The following is an 11,065-nucleotide window of genomic DNA, read 5'->3' as shown; positions in this document are numbered from 1 at the left end:
TCTACGAGTTACTTAAAACAATGTAATTGCTTTATTGCCGTGTGACGCTAAATATTAGTACAGGTGGAACAGCGCAACAATAACGCGTGTCTTTTTTGATTGTACAAACAGACGTAAAACTAATTTGTTCGAAGTATTGAAAGGACGGCATTACGGACGCGACGAGTTTGTCTCCGTGTCTGAAAACGGTTGGTGGTGATACGCTAGACACTCCAAGTGATAATATCAGTGCATAATGAAAACCTCAGTGATTATAACAGCTTTGCTGTTCACGCAGGTGCGTCTCCAAAGTGAAAATACATGGAGTTCCCAAACTAAAATGTAAGCATTAATTTTATTTTTATTAATTCCAGGTATCTGCCTCATTTTTCGATGTATTTCAAGGCGCGGTGCTATCGGTCCAGAACAGTTTTGGAAAACTTTTGAGTGACGTAGTAACCGATGTCAAAGACACTGTAGACTGCACTATTCTTGCAGTAGAACATGTTCTATCTTTGAGTGAAGACGCAACTATACGATATTATGACAAATGTGGACAAGGAACTAACCAAACTACACAGAATGATCCTAAACAAAGTGAGAGTTTGCCAAAGATGGAAGTTTCAATTAAATTCCCGCCCAGTGAGGAATATTTTCAAAAAATAATTCCAGCTGAAATTGATGCTAGAATAAATGAAACTCTTTCAAAAGTTCTTGAGGACTATAAACCACATAACAATTTAATAAGTATTGAAAATGTGCTAGCTAAAGAATCTGAACAATTGGCCGACGTTAGCGATTTAGTAAAGAAGGAAATGAAAAAACTATCAAATGAGGTGACTGCTGATTTAGAGCATATCAAACAACGAGATTCAGGGCCTTCGGTTGATACCATTCTAGAGGAAATCAAAGTTTTAGAAAAAAGTGAGCAGAATGCAAGAAACGCTTCAGAAGCTGTTGAAATCCACCAAGTAATTGATGAAGTTTTAGATAAACTGGATGCAATTGAAGCTACTGAAGCGAACGAAAACAATAAACTTGAAGAGATTCTGAGAGATTTGGAAAACAATTCAAACAATAGTTTCTTAGGATTAAGAACACAATTTGAAGAATTTAAGAAAGAGGAGTCGAGGCATTTAAGTGAAATTAAAGATAAAATTGAGGAGCATGAGAAAATTTACAATCATACAAATAAAGTGTATGACTCTAATCACACACAAATAGTTTTACTAAGTAAAGATAAACAAAATGATACTTCTGAGCCTCTTATACTTTCACAGGGTATACTTACTGTGCAAGTATCTAAAGCGAAAGAGAGACTTGATATAACAACAAGACTAATTACTAACGCAGACGTCACAGAAAATCCAAATGAGAGTGGATTGATTCAAAACTCAAAAAGTACTACTGCTGATGGAACCAATGAATCTTTAACTACTAACCGGTCTCCAACAACTAATATCAAGAGTTCCAACAAATTACCAATCGATACGAGTGTCCGGACCTTAGAGACCTTAATGCTGTTAAGATCCGATAGAGCAACTAGCACTCAGCATTTAGATCCTAATGATATTATTATCACAAGCACAAGTTATCCGCCAATCATAGAAACCACAACTGATAATAAACCCATACAACTTGAAACTTCTACAGATTCTAGTCGAAAGGATTTGGCAACAGTAATGGCAGTTGATAATAGTACTGACTCAAGTAACACAGACGTAGTTACAGGAAACACACTTGATAACGTGACTTCGCAACACACTGATGGAATCATTGGTTCTACTACTGAAGATTTTGCAATAACAACTGAAATGACAACTACTGTAGCAAATAATATTCCGGCAACCAGCACGCTAACCCCAGAAACTCCATCTCTTGAATCTATTGAAGCAAAAGTTACCACCACTCCGCTGTTTGAAGAGCCTACAACGTTTATTTCAAATAAATACATGATATCAAACGTATCAGGCCATTCTACTTCTATTGAGACAACGACGATATCAGAAGTATTTGCTAATACTTCTCCTTCTGAAAGCGAGGAACCTTCAAAATTGATAACTGATTCCCCAACGTCTCCGGCAAAAATATTTGTAACTGAGTCTAATACAAATCCGACAGGTTCATCTTCGATAACTGAGAGCACAGTGACTCCTGAGATGCTTCAGTCAGTTATAAGGACAACGACTACACCTTTACAGACAGAAGAAGAGGAACCATCACATAAAGCTACAAAATTCAACATTGACTCTAATGCCAGTTTTATAACAAGCACATCTAAGATAGCAGAAATTATGGCGACTACAAATGAAGAAACGACACAATTACCGACAGAGACATTTACTGTAGTGATTGAACATGTTGAAAATACAACAACCTCTGAAGGACCCAACTTAAATAAAAATGGTGTAACTACAACGACGACACCAATATCAGAAAGAACATTGAGTACAGAGAATCTTCCGTCAGTTAAGAATACAACACCGACTTATAAAGAATTTTCAACGCTAACATTATCAGACTCGAGATATACTACTAATGGTATAACAAGTACTTTACCACCACCAGCAGAAAAGACACCTTCTGCTGCGTTGAGTAAGTCAGAAAGCACCCCGTCTGTTGAAAATAAGGTGTCTACCCTACCTGAAGGTAATAACTTGGATTATATCACAACGACCACTGAGTTCACTACAATAATGAACAAAACTACAACTGAAAATATTAAAACAGTTGAAACAACAATCGATTCTGAAACGCAAAAACCAACTGATTTGAAAACAAATGATATTGTAACATCAAGTACTGTTTTTTCACCACCAAAAGAAAATCCATTATTGAGTGAAGTTATTTCAATTGAAAGTACGACGGCTTCTTATAAAGAAAAAGGCTTACTTAAAACAGATGACATGTTACGTACTACTCCAAGAATTATTACAAATCATAATTTCACTATAAGCAGTCCGCCATTGATGGTTACAGATGGTCCACCTATAATAAATAAAGTCTCTTTAATCGATCATCCTATGATTCCTGTGAATAATCCGTGGTTGACACCGAAGAGTGTTGAAAAAGCTAATTCAAATAAAATAAGCCAGCAAAACTATAACATGCCGAGAATACCAAAAATTCATAATGATTTCCCGCAATCATTGACTGGTGGATTATTGGATACAAGATGGCCGCTGTATGATCCACATCAAGTCAACAATGCTCCTCAGCAATTCGGTGTACCAAAAGGATCTTTTCCACCACAATTTCGAAATCCCAAATTACCGGATTACCATGGAAGAAAAACTGATTTTATTAAAAACAGGTTTTCCGATGTTGGTGCAACTCCTGCTCCTATGAATCCTGTATTAACTCAAGGACTGATCCCCACTGTTCCCAAACAGCAACCTCAGGTTGAAATAAGTGCGCATGACCAGGCAGTGTTTGATGAATTTGACTCCATGAGTGATTCTGGATGGCCTTCTAGCTCAATGGATGAAATATTAAACCTAGCCGAAATGCCTATAGCGCCAGAGAAAAAAAGTACACCAAGCCCAAGAGTACCTACAGATCGTGGAAGAATAAATGGACCAGGACGTCCTCTTCAGTCACCTTATAACAGACCACCAGGGTTAACCACGAACAGACCACAAAACAATGCTCGCATAGACGATGGTCAAAACATGCCGGTGGACTACGATTCTTTCTTCCATATTCCCCAAAAGAACACCGAAGCTCATCAACGTGCTCTGAAAGATGCACAACAACTTATTGCGAACAGCCAACTTTCCAACCGCATTATCGATAGGGTTCTTCGGAGCAAAAACACTGTCGGTGCAAGAAGTATATTTAACAATCCTAGAACATTAAACTCGGGCAAATGACGTTTGTTTTGATAAGTCTTCTGTTTTTCTTGAAATTCATTAAACATTTCTTTATTGAGAAGCGTTTGTAAAAATGCATATAGAACTGCAAGGCTGGTATCATGGAAGAAATAGGTAGAATCCTGTTTAGATTTCTTGTGGACCTAGCTGCCGAATGAGCACCCGCAATAAATAAATGTGAGTAGTTCAAGTAACCAACTGTCATTATCTGTTAAGTTATGTACTGTTCTTCGGACAGGCACTGATAAATAGGTTGGTTAGTCCTGAGCTATTTGAAAGTATATATTTTTAAGTTGTTGGATTATTTATTTATGTAGGGCGATTCAGGCGACTTTGAAAAGTAGAAGACAAATTATTTTGTTGAATTATACTGTATTGTTTTACTTACCTTGTACAATACCTCGAAGACTTTTTAGTCGGGGTGAAATTAAAGATAATTCTATATATAACGATTTTATTAACAATATAAATAAGTACTTACAAACTTATATTTCTACAATTGAGCTGCGCTACTCTACTGCGAGCAGTCAATATGTGTTAGGTAAATCCTTATATTACATTAGATAATAATGTTTTACAGGGTACTATACTATGCACCAGTACTTTTCTATTCGTTTATTGACAGTTATAATAATACTTATAGCCGAATATTCAAAGGCCGTATAGTAATTTTGTAGGATTTATCATTATATCGGTAGGTAGAACAGGTGCATTCGAGCACCATTGTTTCCTTTCATTAAAACATGTGTGATAATTAATTTTGCGTGATCTAAAGGTGTTAGATATTTTCAGTAACTTTTGAACATTCGACTATAGCCTCGCATTTCATTAGTGACTTTACATCATGCGGTAGTATATAATACCTATGTGTCCTATGATCACTATCATAACTTCTTTTTGTCTCATCTCAGTACACAAGCTTTTAATCTTAATGTTTTATATTCGTTATTTATTTTTGTACAATATTTTTTAAAATTTTGTAGTTTATTGTGTATTGTTCATATTCAATTAATAAATAGTTTCAATTCCTGTCCGAAAGTTCGGCACCGTCATTGCTCGGACGCGTGCCTCAATATATAATATTTATATTAATTTTATTTACAGTGACTATATAATGTAATAAACGTACATAAACATAAAAACTTTAACATATGTCAATAATATAACCGATTTTAACTAAGGTTTACCTACACGTAACATCAATTGAATTAAGGTAAAGCACATGTGGGCAGGTGTAACGTAATGTCTGTGGGGGTCCTATAAATGATTTGCTATAACACACTAAATAACCAGTAGCGGAAATAAGGAAGGTACGGATCTTAAAATTGAGCAATTATCTTCTTAAATTAAATCATTATGTTGTACTTATTATCATAAGGATACTTTTCTTCATACTGGTCTTGTAAATCTTTACGATATTCATTGAGTCTATTAACAGAATCTCGTTCTTTCAAAAACAACAATAAAATTGTTTTATAAATACGTTACTGTATTTCATAGGTTTCAAATACTATTTTTTTTTTCTTATAAATAATAAAATCGATATTCTTATTTTTTAAAGTACATGTTCTATTCTACGACAAATTATAGTAGGTAATGGTCTTAGAAAATAGAAGAGTCGGAAGAATATCTATAGTCGATAGTTTCAGCATGATTTCAAGATAGACTTACACTACCGCTAGTGCCTATGAATTCCTTACAATTACTTTGATTTCGATGTCTACAGTTAGCACTAATGTTGACGACTGTGCAGGCCTGTTTTAGTTAACATGAATAAGCGAGGTGCTACAAGCAGACTGTTAGGTCTATGGCTCTGGGGTCCTGAGCTTAGATAATGGTGCTACTACATAATGCATACGCTAATTAGCTAAATGACGTTTTTGAACACAGATACATTTAACATGGTGGTGTTTCGTTCATTCTCTTATTTACTATTCATAGAGACTAATATCTCTAAGTGATTTTATGAAGTCGCTTGCGAAATTGATGCTACAATGCTAGTAGATATAATCATAGGAAAGAATTGCTACATTTTATTGTCACGTAAGACGTAGTATGCAATCTGATATACCCTCGAACTTTTGCGTGGGAGAACACATTGAATGAGTATGGATATGTGCTAATACTAATGTTATGTGCAAGAGTAGATATTATGAAGAGATATGAAAGTACTTATGATTAATACGTAAAGTTAAGCAGACAGATATAGTTACGTGTCGTGGAATAGAACACGTTCCGGGCGGGACGGGTGTGCGTTGGGTCTTGTAATGCAACGGCGACGCAATCTGTTCAGCGGCCTAACCGTAACTTGTTCACGAAAATCGCTATAATTAAACTGCAAAAAATTCTAGTAAATGGCATTCTTTTAGTCCTTTTATTATTTCCATATAGGTAACCGATTTTCCCAAACAAATCACTGCACCTTTAAAGACACCGTTGCTTTATAATTATTGAATAACCATACTATGAGACACACTTATAGTAAGTATGACGTCAGTCAGTTCATTATCCTATTCAGACAATATTACATTAGGAAGTTCTGTAAAAGTATGTGTTATTTGATAGTTTTTGAGCGTAAGTACTGACGTCATAGTTCTGTAAGCATGTGACGTCAAGTGTTCCACATTACGAGGGTGGTGGACACCGCACTAGCGACGAGGTAGCATACTGGTTGAAGTGCTTGTCTATGGGCACTCGGTCGTCATAGAGCGTGGGCGCCTGCAGGATGATACCGGCGGTACCCACTAACACAGCTAGCGTGAAGATCCACAGGAATAGACGGTCAAGCACCATCGCTACGTATTTCCAATCCTCTTTTACCTGTAGATTGAGTAAATAATGTAGAATAACTGATACGAATATGAACATAATACTGAGACCTTCTTCAAATAGGAGCGATAAACGGGTTGCTTTTTAAATCAGAAAATGCATATATTAATTCCAATAGCAATCTGCTCTGTTAACTTTATACTACGTGTATAACGCAGGAATTTTCTAAAGCCAGTTTCGTTGAACTGTTTAATCGTGACAGGTAAACCTATTTGCAATAGTATAAAATATTATGGCGTCGTTAAGCTCTGGATACGCGGTCGTTTTGCATGGCTATTGACACTTTTATAGGCTATTTCTGCAAGCACTTGTTAGGTAATCGCGAATAACATGAAGAACTCGGTACCGAAGTACTGCTGAAAAGTTCATATAGGATCATGGTTGATTGTATAGGTATTAGATTATACCATAATATTTAATATTCTTTTTACAACTGGATGACAACCCTCATCCTCACCTAGTCAATAATACTGTCCATAATATGGCTGTATGTGAAGAAGTAAGCATCATGAATACCTTAGTAGAATCTTCGAGCATCCTCGTATGCTCTGCAATGAAACGAACACAGAAGCAAGTTTTGTGCACTTCTGGCGGACAGGAGGAGTGACTGAAGCCTGGCGGCGGGTCGGGCACGGGACTGAGCGTCTCGTCCTCGGCGCCCAGGTTCCCCGCCAGGCCTCCAGCTAGGCCCCCGCCGGGCCCCGCGCCGCCTTCACTCGACCCGTGCACTAGGCAGCTGCCGCCGAATCTATTACTGTCACCCATCCTGAAATATTGCATAGCTATAGCACGGAAAATTTTAGGTTGCATTGTACAATGGTACCGTATGGTTGTAGTATATAATACAGATTTTAATAAAATATGTATATACTGTATCTGATGACCTCATTTTTTTTATCTTTCAAGACGGTCGTCATTCTTTGATTTGGCAGCTTAGACTGTTCTGTGTATGTCTTACCCTGAATTGAGGTAGGTAGTGTGTGTGAGGTCCTCTTTACTAGGCGTCCTTGTCAGAGGCCTCGGAGGCGGCGCGGCAGGCGGGGGCCAGGCCCCGGGCGCGCAGCAGTCGTCATCTGCGGCGGCGAGGCGGTACGGGTACAGCGGCCGCGCGGTACCGCCGCAGCGCACCACCACGCCGCACGCTGTGTACCGGGATCTGTGGTACCCGATACTATCCTCTGAATATTGGCTACCAGTACTCGTTGGAGCTTACCGATATACAATATACTATTAGCTACACACTACACACGATGAAAACTAAACGACGTAGGTAATGCACATCTCGATAGTCAGATTATAAAAATGTACAGTCTATCTACAAGCAAATACAGTTATGTTACGATTATGTGAGTTTCATGAGAAAATTGCAACGTACGTAAGTGTATGCATAATCGGCTTTCATAGACACCCTATTCAGCCGGCTACTACTCGTGTAATAAAAATAAAATGAGTTGTAAGCAAAATGAATATGCAAAGCGTACTTCAGTCACTCAGTATTATTCAATTTTGTTTGTTGGCTTTTTGCTTTGTGAAACTTGCAGTATTCATATTGTACAATAATCTCGACGCCGCGTATCCGCAGGGAAAATATCACGATCAGATTATAAAGTCGTATTTTTGCGTGTAGTGTAAGAAAATATCTTACAAAAACCTACATTCTGTACGTACACAGAATTATAAGTAAACAAAAACGTGTGGTAGTATCCCTACTATGCTAAGGCGTAGGCATCGAAAGTGCTACGCCGTGCTACGAGCTACGATGAGTTACAAGATCTACATTTATTTCAAATACATATTGAGAAACAAAATTGAACAATAACAATCGAAATCGGTATATTTGGATAAAGTGATGAGCTTTGGTTACATGGTGGTTGGAGGAACCGCTCGATAAAATCTAAACAATCCGTGCGTGACCCAGTTCTAAATGTTTTAAAGTCCATTAACAATATTTAAACACGCATTTGTACTTTGTAATCGGAAGTAGGTAAGGATGTAAAGGTAATTCTTTACTTCCTTTCAGCATTTTAAACAGTGTGTTTTAGAAACTCAAACTCAAAATATTTATTCGCTTGTGAAGGTATTAATGAATATATGGCATCGTTTTATTTACACAAGCATGATTATTTATTCAAATGCCGAATGTGCAGTTACCTAAGTTTCAACGCTCCTTGTTTTTATTTTTTTCAAAAACATCCCATGTTAACGCTGTTCTGTATGAACTGTGTGTGACGAATAGTTGCTAAATATCGATACCATATAAAAACATCTCTATTACTCGAAAACCGTAAAAACTAAATGCGATGCCAGATTTATGAGCAATCTAACCGACGCCAGCATATGATCTGGCTAACCGATCCATTTACGAAATGTTCGGCAAGTCGGCGCGCATCGAGGCGGCGGCTATTATACCTCTAGTTAACAGACATCCATTCGTAACTGAATTACGATACCGAGTATCTATCCGCACGAATAATTCGCGAGCCAGTTAACTGACAGACATAGATACTAAACAACAGCTATTCAGGCATTCTAGTGTAACCAGTGGCTGGCTACGAGTGGTAAACGGTTGTGGTTAATAATAGCTATGGGCTGCGGATCAATAGTTCTGTTACAATCAACCGTTAATGCATAAAGCTCGCTATTAAGCCACGTATCATACTCTGCATGTTGAGCAGATACGCTGATTTTTTTTATACAAGTAAACAGTTTAATAAAAACACGCCAAAGTACACGTAATCTCGCCGAAATACCTCAAAGTGATGTTCGTCATAAAACAGGAGCACGACAAGCCGAGTTGACGCCTCTATAACGCTTTTTAAAATCTCTGGAACATAATCTTTACAGTTCGCACCGACACTTTTTTGACTTTAAGCTCTAAAGTTGTGCAAAAGCGAGAAATAAACGCCTGACTCCTGCGGCCGCGCGCGTCGACTCTTTTAAACTTATAATTAATTTAGAGTTGTTTCTGATCTGCGGTCGGATTTACGAGTCGGTCGCTCGCCTGCCCCGGCTCAGCAATGCTCGCTCACAGATCCTGATTAGAACGAGTAAAGTCCGACTTAATTTGACTTTAATTGCGAAGATTGTGGAACTAAGTTTGCCGAGATATTCCGATACGGCAAGTATCCGAGCTCACCTTGTTGTGTCAAACTTGTACTGCGGTCGCTTCATGAAGAGTAGTCGTGGCAGGATGTGAATGAAAACTCGCTTCACCCAAGGCGCCATCCGGTGGGTCTGCGGCGACCGGAAGTGGACGTTTAGGACCACTACCGTCACACATATACTAAAAGCAATAAAAGGTTTTATTACACGCGGACACGGATGCAATTAACAGCATGTCCAGCTGGCTATATTTTGGCTGTTAGTTCACTGTGTAAAATGAAAACATTCTTAGACATTTTTCTTAAAATGAGAAAAATATTGCTTGAGATAGCAGCTTTAATTAATGAGAGAATTTCTGGAATAACTTCATTTAATCCAAAATTCCAGCAGGCAAGCTCGTTAAGTTCTTTAAAACATGAGTTAAACTAAAATTACTGATCAAACAAACCAACATAGTTTCCAATATTTATCTTACTCGTATATTATTTATAGGATCAATGGCTAACGAACCAAATGTAAATGTACAGTACAAATTATGAATGCTAATAGTTTTATTCATAGGTAGATAACAAAACAGTGCTCGCTACACGCGGACGGGTAATTTGTTAGTTTCCGACTGGAAGGTAGGCGTACAACACCTAGCGGTTATTTATGAATAGTTTACTTGTTACTGTGCGAACCTCATGTTATTGTTGTTGAAAGCCTATTCTATATGTAATTGTTATCTGCTTTTATATATTTCATGAGAGGCTGTTATATACGCCTCTCATGAAATATATAAAAGAGAGAGAGATAAGTTTCTATTTGATTTTTTCTCATTTCTATTTAAAGAATACGCTTACATTTTAAAGAAATAAGGATTCTTTGAGATAGGAATAGACAGGTAAAGTGCCTTCCTCCGTTTTATTTTAAACTTTCAGTAAGTTTTGGCAGCACAGCAAAAGGTTTCCAATTATCCTAACTCAAAGTCAGAGGTTGGGATATTAAAAATTTAATTTTCTTGAAGCCGAAGCACGCAATCAAATATCTTGTTTAGAAACCAGCTTTTAATTTATATGGAAATGTGGTAGCTGGCACACGCCACCCGAGCCATATTTAAATAAATTACTTTTTTCCAAAATGTATTAAGTATTATAGCGCTTTGATTTTCTGGAATTGAATTTAAATAAGTTTAGTGGAAATATTTTTTCTAACACTTATATTTAAAATAATAAAAGTATGAACTGTACTCGTAAACCAAGTGGATAAATCTACAAACATTGTACGTATAAAATAATATTACA

At 37.2% G+C, this 11,065-nt stretch overlaps 2 protein-coding genes across 5 annotated transcripts in view; one reads left to right on the top strand and one right to left on the bottom strand.

Moving 5' to 3' along the window:
- The first annotated feature begins 43 nt into the window (after positions 1 to 43).
- Positions 44 to 4,985, top strand: LOC126054240 (mucin-17). Its single transcript, XM_049838902.2, has 2 exons — positions 44 to 277; positions 354 to 4,985. Exons 1-2 carry the CDS (start codon positions 236 to 238, stop codon positions 3,849 to 3,851), a joined length of 3,540 nt encoding a protein of 1,179 aa, XP_049694859.2. The 5' UTR covers positions 44 to 235; the 3' UTR covers positions 3,852 to 4,985.
- The window catches only part of Nachralpha4 (nicotinic Acetylcholine Receptor alpha4), a 33,270-nt gene continuing 26,741 nt past the window's right edge, over positions 4,537 to 11,065 (bottom strand). For 2 of the 4 annotated variants that reach the window (XM_021332214.3, XM_021332206.3), the window contains exons 7-10: positions 9,817 to 9,963; positions 7,639 to 7,851; positions 7,197 to 7,446; positions 4,537 to 6,671 (exon numbers count right to left, since the gene is read on the bottom strand). In XM_021332214.3, coding sequence (XP_021187889.3) covers positions 6,477 to 6,671; positions 7,197 to 7,446; positions 7,639 to 7,851; positions 9,817 to 9,963 — 805 coding nt within the window. In that variant the 3' untranslated portion in view covers positions 4,537 to 6,476. The remainder of the gene's footprint in view (positions 6,672 to 7,196; positions 7,447 to 7,638; positions 7,852 to 9,816; positions 9,964 to 11,065) is intronic. The other 2 variants (XM_021332224.3, XM_021332233.3) reach the window with 1 other exon arrangement.

The sequence above is a fragment of the Helicoverpa armigera genome, chromosome 12 (assembly GCF_030705265.1).
Source record: "Helicoverpa armigera isolate CAAS_96S chromosome 12, ASM3070526v1, whole genome shotgun sequence".
Classification (NCBI taxonomy): Eukaryota; Metazoa; Arthropoda; class Insecta; order Lepidoptera; family Noctuidae; genus Helicoverpa; species Helicoverpa armigera.
Note: the sequence above shows the minus strand (reverse complement) of the source record. Positions and strands in the feature narration are given on the sequence as shown.

Bases quoted from the DNA above. Each gene is read 5' to 3' on its own strand.
- LOC126054240 (XM_049838902.2), top strand. From the start codon at position 236: ATGAAAACCTCAGTGATTATAACAGCTTTGCTGTTCACGCAG. The intron at 278-353 runs GTGCGTCTCCAA...TATTAATTCCAG, and splicing joins CAGCTTTGCTGTTCACGCAG to GTATCTGCCTCATTTTTCGA.